Source organism: Dendrobates tinctorius, unplaced genomic scaffold (genome assembly GCF_039654945.1).
Source record: "Dendrobates tinctorius isolate UK_male_01 unplaced genomic scaffold, ASM3965494v1 ptg000008l, whole genome shotgun sequence".
Lineage (NCBI taxonomy): Eukaryota > Metazoa > Chordata > Amphibia > Anura > Dendrobatidae > Dendrobates > Dendrobates tinctorius.
Genome location: NW_027361676.1, coordinates 8,658,574 through 8,674,887, shown reverse-complemented (window position 1 = coordinate 8,674,887; position 16,314 = coordinate 8,658,574). Strand labels below are relative to the sequence as shown.

Sequence of the window (16,314 nt, the reverse complement as noted above, 5' to 3'; positions counted from 1 at the left end):
GGCTTCTTTGGCGTTGGCTTTACCTGCAGTGTCAAAGCATCAATCACATAATGGTGCACCCACGTAACTACTCTATATCAATATTCAGGGTGCTGGTAATTATTTGAGTACCTGGCTGCCATTAGGCTCACCTTGGCTCAGTTTTGCTAATACTCAGGACTCTGTTGAGCTCTTTCATATTTCATTAGCACAGTTGATTTTGAAATTAAGAATATGAAATTTAAGCTGCCACGTCCAAATCATATATTTAGTTGGCCCATGAGGGAAGGTAAGCAGAATAGTAATTGGGGCTTATACTTTATATTTGCAGCTGAAAAGAAGAGCATCATGTGGAAAACCAGAAGTGCCTCAGTTTAATTATTAAATAGTTGTAATAGGCTGGGTGCCGGAGCCAAAGGAAAGTCTGGAGGGGCGTGACTAGGACCCTCACCCAATCCGACCTCTGATACACAGCGGCATATGATACCGTGATCCGAGGAGAGACTAAGGAGGTGGAATAGGTGCTACACCAGGACTGACCTTGGGTAGCTGGCAGCTTACCCCCTAGGGAAGGGTAGCTGGGACGGCCTGAAGGAAGATCCAGTAGATGGAGGCAAGCACGCTGTAAGAACACTGGAACCACAGATGCTGATATACAGTTGAGCATTGGCAGTTGCAGCTGGACCTGGTGACATAGAGACGAGCGCTGACAGAGGCAGCTAGACCGGCTGACGTAGAGATAAGCACTGGCAGGTGCAGACTGGACTGACTGACAAAGACAAAAGCACTGGCAGGTGCAGCTGGACCAGCTGACATAGAGATGAGAACTGACAGGTGCAGCTGAACCGGCTGATAGACAGGCAGGTATACAGGAATAAGAGCACTGGGACCTGAGAACTGACAAGAATGTTTAGGAACAAACTTACAACGTTGCACAGGCACCTCTCTAAAGGTGGAGGTGCCTTAAATAAGGAGTGTCTCCCAGTCATTGGCTGGGGACACTTTAGGGCTGCGCATGCTGTCCTTGAAGAAGGGGCCACGCATGTACCCTATGCACAATGCCCATGGATATGTGCGCACTCTAGGTGTCAGCAGCCGAAGCAGGAAGTGAGGGACAGGAACCGCATCAGTAAGTCGGAGTCTCTGCCAGGGAAGAGGGACAGCAGGCAGAGACGACGGCGCTAAAATAGCACTCTAGTCATTGTTTTATAAGTGAAACTGTGCTTCCCTTCAGTAACTGATGGGTAGGTTGCTGTCGGCCTGAAGGGTAGGTTGCTGTCGGCCTGCAGGATAGCTTGAGCTACTGATAGCAATAACGCCTGTTCTTTGATGGCAACTGAGATCAAATCCATGCTAAGGCCCCGATTCATCAAACCTTTCACTTTTAGATTTCTTGAAACTTTGTGTGCTTTTCATGCCAGTTTCGGCCATCTCCACCAAAATGGGCAGAACTAGGCAGTACGGGGCTACCTCATAATCAGTCGGGCGCATCTCACTTCAACATGCCCACTCCTCAAGACAAGAGTGAACAACGCCAGGCTTGATGAATCTGCGCATATATTCTAATGGTAACACTAAACTTGCAAGCTTCCAGAATAGGAAGTGATACCATAAGGTAATATGTAGAAGGGACGTGAGAAAGACCAGAACAGAGATAGTTTTGTCTAGACTGAACAAACTGCATATCCTTTAAAGGTGATTTCCTCCACCCAATATCATTTCACAAGGTTGGAATCGTTCTAAAATGGGTGCAATGCTCAACCCCTTTAAGCCCAATTCTCCAGGGCAGAAAGCAATATAGTCTTGTTCTTTAGTCACCTATCTGCTGAGGTCTGTGATTGGCTACAGTGGCCAAATGACTGGAACAGGATATTTTTGCATCCTGCCTTGAATGACATCCCTTTCTTATCACATGATCACTGCAGCCAATCACAGGCCTCTACTGTCAGGTGACTGATGAAAGAATATCATAATTTCCTATCCTGCCTGAGACCACCAATGTGACCTGCATTGGACCAACAGAGTTATATTTTATTATTCTAGAAACATACCTGCTATAATGTAAAATATTTTGGACGTTGGACAATCCTTGTAATCTTTGGGGGAAAAAAAGATAGTTTCCCATTTTGTTGTCTTAATGTAATTTAGAAGACTTTTTAAGCAAATATCAAATTGATTCTCCATTTAAAGGGATTCTTTAAGCTGAGTTTTGCTATGTAATCTGGAGCAGCATGATGTAGGAGCTGAAAGCCTGATTCTAGCAATGTGTCACTTACTAGGCTGAGTGGTATGGTTTTCTTTAAAAAAGTGTTTTATCAGTAGGAGATTATCACTACAGGACTAGGTGGCTTGTGCCTTCTAGTCCTTCTGTTCTGTCTAACCCCGCCCCCCACCACTGAGCAGCAGCTTTCTTTGTGCACTTTACATTGACAGAAAGCTGCCAATGAGTGGTGTGGACGGGATATTAAGAGCTCAGCTTTCAGAGTATTGCATCTGCAGCAAAGAAAACAGTAATTCTATCAAAGTGATAACATGTATAACAGCAAGTGACACATCACTAGAATCAGGGTCTCAGTCCCTAAATTATGCTGCCCTCAGTTTACATAGCAGAAGCTGGTGACAAATTCCCTTTAAAATGTACTGTGCACATGTAATTAGATGACAACTGGATTCATGTTATTTTGTTTTTATAACATTAATGTCACATGTTATAATAGCTATATCTACTGTTATTACCTTTTTGAACATTCAAAAAGAAAGAATATATACAAAAAATAACAACCAAAGTGTATTCTAGTACTAGATTATAACGTTTTTGGCCTACGAATAGAACAAGCTGGATTGTCAGTGTAGATGGTGGGTTTCAATGATGTACAGATCTGTAAGAAGTAATTTTTTCATAGTTAATTGTATGATAAAGTGATCCAACAATTACAGGGATGGAGGGAAATTTCTCGGCAGTGTGTAATTTTTACTTTTATCTCTGAAAGTTGCTGCCATGGGGAGATGTAATGTTCTCTGTGCTTTGCAATTCATCAAGCTTGGAAGTAAAATGAATGTAATCGTACTGTGTAGACTTCTCTGGCAATGAAAACCTATGACTTAATTTGAGTTTGGAATCTGTCTAGTGCTGACTCATGTGTGACATAAGACTCAGTTGTTCCTAAACCTTTATAGATCACACTTTCCAGATTTAAAGAGAATCCATCACTTCTGAGAAAAACGCAAAAATTGACCGTCGATGAAATTACAAAACTTTTCTCAGATATATGTCATTAGTACACCAGATGATTTCTTTGAGTTTTAGGCCATGTGCACACGTTGCGGATTCTGCTGCGGATCCGCAGCAGTTTCTGCTGCGGTGTACAGTACCATTATATTCAATGGAAAATGAAAAAAGCAGTGCACACGCTGCGGATTTTTCTGCGCGGATTTGCTGCAGTTTTAAATCCGCAGCATGTCAATTCTTTGTGCGGAATCCACAGGGTTTTATGCCTGCTCCATTGTCCAGGTGTCAAACCACAGGGAAAAACCGCAGGCATATCCGCAGGTAAAACGCAGGTCTATTTACCTGCGGATTTTTCCAAATCTGCGCGGAAAAATCCGCAGCACAATACGCAGCATGTGCACATGGCCTTACAGCAACACAGGTTTTAATTTCTTACGGTCCTTTTACCATAGTAATTGCAAAATCTGGTGTGGATCAACAGATACCATCTGTAAGGGGGATAGATGATTCAATGCAGCATCTGAATGGTTCACCCCAAATCCTGACCAGATCTGCACACAAGGCTCCATTTACCAATCAATTTGCTGTGCCGTTTCGTCTATTCACTGTACACGGTATACAGTGGTAGAATAACGTCACCTATTTTTCATCACCATCTCTACAAATATAAAATATTTCACTAATGCATTACAATGTGCAGTGAATCTGCAAACTCACAAATCGGGATGAAACATTTTCCTTACTGCCACTTACAGGAAACGTAACCTGACCTCATACAGAATAGTGTTGTATATCAGCCATACAATAGGACTTGAATATGTATTGTGCAGTACAGAAAAAGGAGGAAGATACAGTTGCTTCTAAAGGTTTAATATGCAAGATGAGGATAAAGCTCATTTTAAAGGTTCATCTACTATAAGAGAAAATTGCTGCTTCTCAAAATGCTCCTCTTCTAGAGGAGGACATAGCTGCTTCTAAAGGGGTTGTCTGAGTCTCTTGTACACACAGAGGAGCTGTGACAGATTTCACCTCTTTAGCTGTTTCTCCTACTTTTGCCTGCTGCAGCTCGAGAGTATATAACAATACAATATAGAGTTTTCATATATCACTGAATCTATCATAAAAATTGACACAGATACAGTTGTGCTTAAAAGTTTACATACCCCGGCAGAATTTTTGCTTTCTTGGCCTTTTTTCAGAGAATGTGAATAACACCAAAACTTTTTCTCCATTCATGGTTAGTGGTTCTGTGAAGCCATTTATTGTCCAACTACTGTGTTTTCTATTTATAAATCATAATGACAACCCCAAACATCCAAATGACCCTGATCAAAAGTTCACATACCCCATTTCTTAATACCATGTATTGCCCCCTCTAACATCTTTTGTGCTAGTTGTAGATGAGGCTCTTTATTTACTCAGATGGTAAAGATGCCCATTCCTCTTTGCAAAAAGCCTCCAGTTCCTGTAAATTCCTGGACTGTCTATCATTAACTGCGCACTTGAGATCTCCCCAGAGTGGCTCAATGATATTGAGGTCAGGAGACTGAGATGGCCACTCCAGAACCTACACTTTTCTCTGATGTAGTCAATGACAGGTTGACTTAGCCTTGTGTTTTGGATCATTGTCATGTTGGAACGTCCAAGTACGTCCCATGGCTCATGTCAATCGAGGAAAAGGCGGTACAGAAAGAAATGGAAAATGGATGGCAAAGTGCACTCAACTGCTTGGCCATGCCAAAGGTGCACCAAGCACCTCATTTGGAAAATTTGAAAAAAAAAGCAGTTTCTCACAAACACAACAATGGATCTGGACACTGAAGATATGATTTTTACTACATAGCCCCTTTAATTAAGAGCTAGACAGTCCCTATACAGGTGAGTGCCAAACCTAAAACTACTCCTTTCTGTCATTGTAACTGCAAGAGTAATTCTGCGTCATTTCTTCAAAAATGCTTTGGTCACACCTTATTATATTATGCAGTCTGGCTGCATGTTTTTATCTTTATCAAGGTCAGATGTTGTAACGAATATAGCTTAAAAATATTTACAATTTTTGGCATGCAATTTTCATGGTATTTTTATTTTCTAAGATGCACATGACTCCAAATATCAGCTTTCCCATGTGCTATTTTTTTTTTTTTTTACACTAAAAATCCAGGGCTCTTTTTTTGGTAAAGCCAATCTCCAACTCAGCCTCCTTCGTCTCACACTCAAACTCCTTCATAAATAGATTATGTATTATTAAAGGTGTTGTGATAACGTGTTGATCAGAGGGTGTGAGACTGCTGGCAAATAGTGGACATTCATAAATCTGTGACAGCTATATCACAGACGGAGAAGAAATATATGATTATAAAAGTTCAAATTTTTGTATAGATTACATTAACAAAATTATAATAAAACCATGTAAAAAAACAAGGATACCTCAAGAAAAGGACAGACCATTTGATTGTACTTTTATGCGATTTATAATGTATTCAAGTATGTATGGGGTAGGAATTAATTATAAATGTAAATAAGTGCTAAATAAATCAATTACTCCTATGTATCCATCATTTGACCACAATTAGTATGTCACATAAACTTCTGCCCAATTGAATCAATCCACCTGTAATGTCAGTTAATGCACCTCATACAGTCAAGTATATTTACAATGAATAAACATAAGGAATAGTTAGTCTGTATGTTAGTTTCTACCTGTATGTAAAGAAAACAGCGCTTAACATGGAGTTGATGCAGCGTGGTCTGGTCTGTCCCCTTGTTACCCCGACGCGCGTTTCACCTCTCTGGCTTCTTCCTGGGTGCATGTCTTAGGCTAGTTTCAAACTAGCGTTTTTGAGCGCAGCGACGGCCTCCGCACGGCCGCCGCTAAGCCCCGCCCCTGCCGCGCCTCCGCCGGTAGCTCCGCCTACCGGCGCATGACGCTGCATGCGCCCTGCGTCCCCTATCTTTATCACTGGGGCGCAGGCCGTGCGCAGTATGCGTTTGGCGGCGCAGGTCGGCGCACCGTCAAAAGGACACATGCGCCGCCAAACGCATACTGCGCACGGGCTGCGCCCCCAGTGATAAAGATAGGGGACGCAGGGCGCATGCAGCGTCATGCGCCGGTAGGCAGAGCTACCGGCGGAGGCGCAGCAGGGGGCGGGGCTTAGCGGCGGCCGTGCACAGGCTGTCGCTGCGCTCAAAAACGCTAGTGTGAAACTAGCCTTAAGAGAGGGGCTTGGCCAGGTTAAATATATCACTGTGCCAATCAGACAAAAAGGGGCAGTGTAGTTATATATAGTATGTAACAATCACTGCTTATTGTCCAATAAGATCCATATGCCACTAAATACTTGGTCTTTATTAGCTACGGAAAATTAATAGGGCACTTACAAACCCCTTCTAATCACAACACATTTGTACTACATGTGTAATATGTATAGCATTGTACCTATGCACTTTCTATGGTCATATGGTTTTGTTTTTTACATGATTTTATTGTAATTTTTTTAATGTAATCTAAAAATTTACATTTTAATAATCATAGATATCATCTCTGTCTGTGATATTGCTGCCACAGATTTATGAATTTCCATGTGTTGCTGAAGTGAGTGATATCTATAACTTTTGAGCTTCCTAGTGATTAGTGATGAGCGAGTATACTCGTTGCTCGGGTGATCGAGTATTTTGGCATGCTCGGAGATTTAGATTTCGTGGTCTCAACTGCATGATTTGCGACTTGTAGACAGTCTGAATACCTGTGGGATTTCCCTAATAAACAGGCATTCCACACATGTATCCAAGCTCTCTAGCAGTCGCAAATCATGCAGATGAGACGACGAAATCTAAATCTCCGAGCACGCCAAAGACACCCGAGCAACGAGTATACTCGCTCATCACTACTAGTGATAATTGCTGGCAAGTAGTCTCATTTTTATTCTCAAACTTTTATCAACGTTATAAAATGGCGCCACGCCATACACTCGACCAGAGGCGTATCTAGGGAGAGCATCCGGGGAAGTCGACAGGGGAGCGCAGTTGGGCCACCTAATGCGGTGGTCCGCAGTGTCTCCCCTGGTGGCTGCATTCTGCCGCCCCCCCGGCCTGGGAGTCGGCCGTTCTCTGTGTTGGCTGTCAAGTTGACAGCCAGCTCAGAGAAACTGCCGCGTGCCGGCTCCCAGGGATCAATTGTACTGGCGTCTGTAGGGCGACCTCCACCCCAGGGCATTCAGAACTGATTCTAGAAAATTCACCAAAATGGGGATGAAAACCATAATTACGAATTCAGAAGCTGCAATGTCAGGATTCAGCTCTGCAGGTTCCAGTAGTCATCACATGGACACTTCACTCATATGCGATTTTCATACTTATGGTCCTGTGACAACGATCTTCTCTCCCTGTTTCAGTTTTTCACTGAACATTGAGAGCATTAGGAAGAGCAGCTTGTTGGTACATGACTAAAGGCCCCATCTCACACAGTGATCTCGCCAGCGAGAGCGCTGATTTTGTGACGCCACAGCGATCTTGCCAGCGAGATCGCGGTGTGTGACATGGATCAGCGACCGGCCCCCCTGCTGGGTATCGCTGATCGCGCTCCATCGTCTGGGCCGTTTTTTGATTGTTGGTCTCCCGCTGGCCAGCGCGCATCGCTACATGTGGCAGCAAGAGATCAGCGACGCTTGACGCTAGTTTCCAATGTAAACAGCGGGTATCTAAGAGCCGCGCGGCTCTTGGATGCCCGCTGTTTACATTGGAAACCAGCTTGCTCGCTGATCCTGATCGCTGGAGGGGCTGTCTAACGATGTCCCAGCGATCCCATCCATGTTGGATCGTTGGTGGGATCGCTGGGACATCGTTATGTGTAACTGGGCCTTAAGTGTGGAAATCGCATGTGTGCTGCTGGGGGGGGGGGGGGGTTACGAACCACACTCTTGCCCCGGGTGCCAGAAAGCCTAGATTCACCTCTGCACTCGACTGCTGCTTCATTCATTCACTCTTTGGAGGTGCAAGAAAATGGTGAGTGCATCGCTGGGCAACCCCATAGCGAATGAATGGAGCAGCAGTTAAAGGGAATCTGTCACCCCTTTTTTGAGATATCATATAATGTTATCATTCTATTGTGTGTCACATAAGGATTCTCTTAGTACTTTTGCTTCCCCCTGACTCCGCACCTTTCATGCATAAATTCCTTTTTTATATCGGTTCAGATGTATGTAAACTGCCACGGTCCGGTCCGATGGGCGGGGCTTATTCAACAGCTCCCCCCTCCCTGTCTTGCTCTACACAAGAAGAAATGCGTAGAGCAAGACAGGGAGGGGGGGGAGATATGCAACGGATGACCATCCGTAAAAATACGCCGCTATAGATAGACCACAAACCTGATAGGATAGAATTATATTCTATTGGACTATTGGACTGTTCACATGTCCCTGTTTTTTATGGACCTAGTGTTCCACAAAGAATCATGGCGACATGTATCTAAGTAGTGGATCAAAATTATCCATACAAGTTTATGAATCCTGTAAGAAAGCAGGATGTAAGGTCCTGGATGACAGCTATGTGCCACTGAGGTGGTTGGCCTCGGTAATGTAAAGTCTGTACCAGTAACACTAGGTTAATTTGTCTGGATTTTGGGTCCCTGATTTGGGAGCAAACAAAAGAGTCTGAGTGGAAATCGTTACCATAATTCAGACCGGGGTTTGCAGGTCTATTAAAGGGAATCTGTCACCCCATTTTTTGAGTATCGACTGCCTGCACTGCCATCAGGGGCTTATCTACAACATTCTGTAATGCTGTAGATAATCCCCCGATGTAACCTGAAAGATAAGAAAAATGAGTTATAGTATACTCACCCAGGGGCGGTCCGGGTCCAGTTTTGGTCCTATGGGTGTCACGGTCCGCAGTATTCTGTTCTGCTCTGCCCTTAACAGGGCAAAGCAGTGCGCCTGCGCAGGAGCCACGACAGGCAGCAAAGAAGAGGACGTCACCGTTAGAAGATGGGAGGCGCTGGATTGCAATACCCACCAGACCAAGATCGGACCGCCCCTCCCCCGGTGAGTATAATCTAACTCATTTTTCAGGTTACATCGGGGGCTTATCTACAGCATTACAGAATGCTGTAGATAAGCCCCTGATGGTGGTGCTGGCAGCTGATAATGCTGTAGATAAGCCCTTGATGGCGGTTCCGGCAGCTGATACTCGAAAAATGGGGTAACAGATTCCCTTTAACAGCAGCTGGGTTAGCTCAGCGCGTGAAATTGTGCTGAAGTTAAAGTGAACCTGTCAGCAGTTTTGGCCAATATTAGATGAGGCTATCGCCTTTCAGGGCTTACAGTATATACAGGATTGTATAATGCTGTATATAAGCCCCCAACCTGACCTGGAAGAATTGAAAAATAAGTTATATTGTACTCACCTGCGGGGTGTTCCGGTCTGATGGGTGTCGCTGGTCTTGGCCCGGCGCCTCCCATCTTCTTATGATCGCCACCCTCCTGCTTGCTTCTTGTGGATGATGCGACCCTGCATCATCCACACAGGCTCCCTGGCATTGAGCTCCTGCGCAGGCGTACTTCTCTGCCCTGTTGAGGGCAGAGCAAAGTACTGCAGTGTGCAGATGCCGGAAAAGGTCAAAGAGCCCCGACATCTGCGCACTGCTGTATATAAACCCTGAAAGGTGATGGCTGTATCTTATATAGGCCAAAACTGCTGACAGGTTCCCTTTAAATAGAGGTGTGTTTGGTGAACGCATTTAAACTGCTGGAGCTGCTACTGCCTGAAATACTGAGATTGGTGAAGCTGCTATATTTACCTTGTTTCATTGTGCTTGAAGAAATGACTTTGTTATTCACTTTTACTGGAGAAAAGCTGTTTTTGTTTTGGAGCTGCAAAGTTTATGATGGAAAATAAACTTTCTGCTGTTCTGATGTAAAAACCCTGTGCTAGTGCATATCCAAGCGGCTACCAGAGAGCTGAAACCTTACAGTCCATTAAAATCAAGGACAACACATGGATTCCCTCATTGCGCATTCTATGCTGTCGATAATTAATAAATTACAATGCTGCAGTGTTTTTTGGATTAGAAGACCCACCGGACCATAAGACGCACCCCAAATTTAGAGGAGGAAACTGGGGGGGGGGAATATATATATAAAAATAAAAAATTATAATATATATATATATATATATATATATTATAATTTTTTATTTTTTTTAATGTGAAAATGGACGCTTGTCTTATAGTCTGAATTTAGCTTACCTCGGGGCAGCTGTGAAGCAGGGTTGCAGGAAACCGGCGGCGTTAGTAGTGGGACAATTCTGGGAGCAGGGGGTGTTCCTGCGGTGCGAGGCAGCAGCGATTGATCTAGTGGCGGCGGGCTTCAGGAAAATGGTGCTGAAGGCGGCTCATATGCAGACTGAATTCTCAGCTCGTCATTGCAACATTTGCCATTTTCAGTCCAGTGTCTGCCAAAATGGGGCATGGCATTGCTCACTTGTATAATTCTGACTAGAGTAAGATTTGTGGTGAGGTATACAACTCTTAAAAAAGCACTGCCATCAAAGTTTTTATCCCCTTAATACATTGGAATCGCGCTGTGTACTTACAATTGGTCATTTTTCCTTTCTACGCAGATAATTCTTCTCTTTTCTCTGCTCTATGTAGAAATGGGAAGTCTCTTGTCCCTGCATTTATTATTCCCCTCTTCACCTTCTGACCTAGGTACTGTGCAGTGACATATGACTCTTACAGGGAAAATTGAAATCTTTTTTCTTCATGGAGCTTAGGGCCCCGTCACACATAGCGACGCACCAGCAATCCTGACAACGATATGACCTTGTCAGGATCGCTGTTGTGTCGCTACATGATCGCTGGTGAGCTGTCAAACAGGCAGCTTCACCAGCGATCAGCACCAGCGACAGGAGGGTAACAAGCGACGCACGTCGCGTAGTTACCCACTGTGTACCTTAGTTACTAGCGCGCTGGTGCAGGGAGCTGGTAACCAAGGTACACATCGGGTTTCTAAGCAGCGCGTGGCACTTAGAAACCCAATGTGTACCTTGGTTACCAGCTCCCTGCACCAGTGCGCTGGTAACTAAGGTACACATCGGGTTCCTAAGCGCTGTGCGCCGCTTAGAGACCCGACGTTTACCTCAGTTACCAGCTCGCTGATTGCTGGTCTCCCGCCTGTCACACGCAGCGATGTGTGCTGGCCAGCAGGAGACCAGCGATCAAAAAAAATGTCCTGGCCATTCCAGGACGATCAGCGATAACTGGTCAGTGTCACACAGAGCGATTTCGCTGGTGAGATCGCTGTGTGTGATGGGGGCTTTAGAAGAATTCAGCTAAGTAGTCAGCTAGGTAGTTTTTAATCACATGATGTCATAGACCTAATGGAAAAGAGAAGAACTAGTTGTGTAGAAAGGCAAAATGAGCAATTCTATGTACACAATGTGATAGAAAATGATGATTGCAATATATTAAGTGGATACAAATCTTGATAGGAGCGCTTCTTTAAATAACCTGGCAATTCTAACTCCCAACACTTCCCTACAGCAAGACCGGCATGTAGGGGGAGTTTAATAAGAAAAAAGACTGCCTGTAAACTGCAAATCGCTGAGACATTGGTGGTCACTGGTCTGTTGGTGAGAGGTGACCCGGGAAGCCATGACATACTTTGTTCCCTTACACACTGATGACTAACAGTTGTCCCATGTTATTATTAGTCCTCTAACATAAGCCAGAACATTGTTGTTTTTCCACTTTCTCACCATAAACTGTGTGGGCGGCCGAAACGGAAAGGGTCACTACAACCCTGAGATGTAAAAAACCTTCACTGACATGGAGAAAACACAGAGCCAGAGATAGAAAGTGGCATTGATGAGGAAGATACCAGGGCTTTTGTTAATGGATACATACAGGGATAGTGTTTGATCAAAGTACTATACACCTCATACTGTGAAATAGTTCTAACCAGAAGTGATTAGTGAACATGCTCGGATAAAGTGTTATCTGAGCATGCTCGGGTGCTGTCTGAGTGACTTCGTCTTGCTAGAAAAAGATGTTCAAGTCCCCGCTGCTGCATGTCCCATGGCTGTTAGACAGCTGCAACATATAGGATTGCCTAACAAATAGACAGTCCCTGCATGTGTTGCGGCTGTCAAATAGCCATGAGACATGCAGCAGCGGGGACTCAGACATATTCTTTGAGCACGCCAGAGTCACTGGGGTTGGCACACGACCATGCTCATATAACACCTTATCCCAGCACGTTCGTTCATCACTAATAACCAGTTAATGTTTGGTAAAGTTGTAATGAGACAGCAAACTAGTGACTGACTTCTCATATCCTGTTCTGAATGTGTCCTGTATGGACAGTGCTGAGACTGCAGTGAGAGGAACCCGCACGGCTTGCTGCAGTCACAAAGACACTGAGCTTACTGGAGATATACACACGCACCTTTGTAATGATACGAAAATGTTTACATGAGTGCATTAATGAGAAGACATTATTAGCATCACACCCTCCTTTGTCCTGTTCATACTATGAAGAGGATGTGGCAGGGCTACATGTTATACAATACAGTTAAAGGGAACCTGTCACCACAAAACTCCAGTCCAGTCTTCGGCCACCGTGTGGTAGAGCAGGGGGACCTCAGCAGATTGACGTATAGTTTTGTGGGAAAAGATTCGCTATAAATTGTTTTTTCACAATGTAAACCTCTGCTTTTTCTGGGATTTTGGGTCCGGTAGCTGTTCCTATCGGTGACTGACAGCTATCTATGTATAAGTATGAATACAGAAATGGCTGTCACTCAATTATAGGACCACTCGAGGGATCCAAATTCCCAGAAAAAGCAGAGGTTTAAATGGTGAAAACACAAGCCAGGGTTTGCTCGCACTGGTGTATATGTGAGAGAATCAGGCAGATTTTGCTAATGACACTCGGCTTTCACTCTGTCAGAGTTTGCTCTGAGTGTCATCCGAGTGTGATCCAGTTCTCTCGCAGGATCACATCACTGGTACGGAGAACTTAATTAGTCCATCTACTCCATTGTCTCTGTGAGCATACATTGGACTGCACTTGGCTGGCATCAGAGTGCAGTCCAATATTTCACATGCACCTCTAGACTTGTATGGGAGTGCGTAATCCAAACAAAGGAGCCACTTGTAGCATGCTGCCATTGTTTTCTCACACCAATTCGGCATGAGAAAACAACCGCAGATCTGCACTGCCCCAAAGTACAGTGTGGGCCATTTATATGGCTACACCTGGATGGGCCATTTATGTGGATACACCTAAATAAAATGGGAATGGTTGGTGATATCAGCTTCCTGTTTGTGGATCATTAGTATATGGGAGAGGGAAAACTTTTCAAGATGGGTGGTGACCATGGTGGCCATTTTGAAGTCGGCCATTTTGGATCCACCTTTATAAATGGCCTACCCAGGTGATCCATATAAATGGCCCAGCCTGTATAAACATCAGATAGCAGTCTGCCGTGTTATACGCCAGGGTGGGCAGCCCTTATACTGAATCTTTCTCACAAACCTATATATATCAGTTTACTCAGCCTCCCCGGCTCTACAACATGGAGCCGGCAGATTGGACTGCGTCCGTTTCGCTTTTAAAGGGATTTTGAAAAAAGGAGTTTTGCGGGCTTCAGCTAATTTTCTGCTGTCCTACTATGTGACTGCAGAGTGCTGAATCCTGACAGTATGCACATTTGTCAGTATTCTGCTGTGTTTCCGGCCTCTCAGGGCACTATCAGGAAAAATGGATGAGAAGCTGGCTGGCACATGGCCGCAAGGATTCAAATTGCCATCCTTGGTCTCACGTGACCGGCCACTCGAGCATTCAACAGAGTAAAGGATCGCCATTAAACTCTGATTCCTAAAGAGCTAGCTTTGATATGAGGTTACTTATTATATACTGGATGGCCATAATAACAGTCTTCTCTTACTGGAGAATAGCTCAAAGGACAAATAATTGCTTTCTTATTTCAGATGTGATGGGGGAAAAAAACAGGTCCTGTCTGTCTTTTGTGACATTCGATAATTTGATTACTTGTGAAGTCCAAATGTGTAACTTATTTAGTTATGGTATTGTCATACAATATCCTGACTTCTTGTTTCGCCAGACGTCCCGAGATCACGATTGTTGCTGCCGAGCCAATTGGTCCTGGATCTTGGTTCCATGGTGGTCCACCTGGGGGATTAGGATTCCCTCCACCGCCTCCTCCACAGTGGAGGCCTAGTGACTCCCATCCCCCGGAGGCAAGCAATACTTTATTCATTTATCAATCTGTTTGTGTCTGTAAAGTGTAGGCTTGTTATATCAACCTGTATCATGGGCAGTATACCATGGGGACAGGTGTGCTCCCCTACAAAAACCCATTGTGACATTTACCAAATATTCACTCTTAATGAGTATAGCCTACATATAGTTTTGAGTTCCCTGCATTCATGGGAAAAGTGCTCGCACATCCTTGTCCATAGTTTTTGACGGTCTGTGTATACATGCAGAACATGAAACCAATGATCACTGCCAAGTGGTCTCTACTGGATGGGGAGCACTGCTCTAATGGCTACCGGAGACTCACAAATGCCATAGTGATGTGTTATTTAATAACCAAACAGAACGAACCAGACCCCATAATGTGCTGCCCTTAAACAGGTTAGCATAGTATACTGACATCTGTAATGTCCAAAAAATAAATCAATAGCATTGTTTTTATTTAAGCATTTTGGTCTGCTTATTTGAACCTTAGGCCTTGATCATGCCATATTTATCCTTTATATTTGGTATGTATGTTTATATGGTTCAATAGAAATGGTGCAAATGTGGTTTTGGAAATTTCCATTGATTTCTGTTTGGGTAAAATGCGCTCTTTTGGCAAACATTTGTCCATTTTACAGCTAAAGAACTTTTGAGTTGTTGACTTGCTTTCAACTAATAAATGCACATATGAAGTCTCATCATCAAAATGGGTCTACACAGCCACACAAAAATATTGTGTTAAAAAAATAATAAAAGTGTCCTTTTAAAAAGAAAGCATATTTTTTTGGGGGGTCCTTTAGTAAAGCCCATTTCTATTTGACTGGTGATTTTGGCAGTTTCCAAAGCTTTTTAGAACTTTTTTTTGAAAAAAAAAAAAAAGTAGTCTGTGACAATTTTTTGCATGTTTTCAGCAGCCGCCATCCTATGAGCAGGTAATTAAAGAAATCACACAAGTGCAAGTGGCCACAAGCAATTCTAATGTTGAACCCAGGCGGACATCCTCATGTGCAACGCAAACTGACTTTCATATGGAAGATGATTATGCAGGGCCAGGCAATAATGTAATTCATCAGTCGGTCACTTGTGATCAAGCCACAGGTAGGTTTCTTTGGGTTTGCTAATTAAAGATTGCCGTACTTTAATGCTTGATAATTACTAAAGATGCAGATCATACATTTTTTTATATATTTTTTTTCTTTTTCTGAGGTGTGTAACATTGCCATGATATTTGCCTTGATAACTGAAGTCACTATTATGTTTCTGGGGGAAGTACTGGTTCTCCTTAGAGTTGCCTACTTAACTTGTCTCCTTGCGCAGGCAGGAGGCTGACTTTCCCCTGAAACTGAGGTTAAATACCAGTCCCAGTTACAGAAGAAATAATTTTTTTTTAAAAATTAAATAATCCCCCAACAGACATTTTGACATTATGGTTTGCATAAATGGTGATATAAGAAAAAAGTAGGGAAATAAATAATGATAAAAGCTGCTGCCAATCTAAATCTGTCACTAGCCTCACCTCCATTAAATAAAAAATGTGTCTGCTATATAAAAAGAATTGTTATGCTAAGGGGAATTAATTTTAAAATGTGTTTTAGTAGTCCTTAGTGGTCATAAAGGAAATGTTTGTCTGATCTTCACATTTGTTTTCCTACCAATGTCGTTTGATATTGGCGAGAAAAAAAAATACAAAACAAGTGAATGAAAATATCACAAAAAATTAAACCCCATGTTTTACAAAAAAAAATGGAAAAAATATTTCAACATCCAAATGAGAATTTTTTTTTTTACTGCTCTTTAAACTTCATGTACAAAAAAAACTCATGCATGTGCTTGGTGAGGAACAGG

General features: G+C 43.3%; 1 protein-coding gene across 3 annotated transcripts in view; it reads left to right on the top strand.

Annotated features, from left to right (window-relative positions):
* SH3D19 (SH3 domain containing 19) overlaps window positions 1-16,314 on the top strand; it is a 181,978-nt gene that overhangs the window by 97,540 nt on the left and 68,124 nt on the right. The window contains exons 1-3 of one of the 3 annotated variants that reach the window (XM_073576259.1): window positions 320-603; window positions 14,330-14,465; window positions 15,381-15,567. In XM_073576259.1, the coding sequence (XP_073432360.1) occupies window positions 587-603; window positions 14,330-14,465; window positions 15,381-15,567 (340 nt within the window). In that variant the 5' untranslated portion in view covers window positions 320-586. Of the gene's footprint in view, window positions 1-319; window positions 604-14,329; window positions 14,466-15,380; window positions 15,568-16,314 lie in introns of those variants that run through there. The other 2 variants (XM_073576257.1, XM_073576258.1) reach the window with 2 other exon arrangements.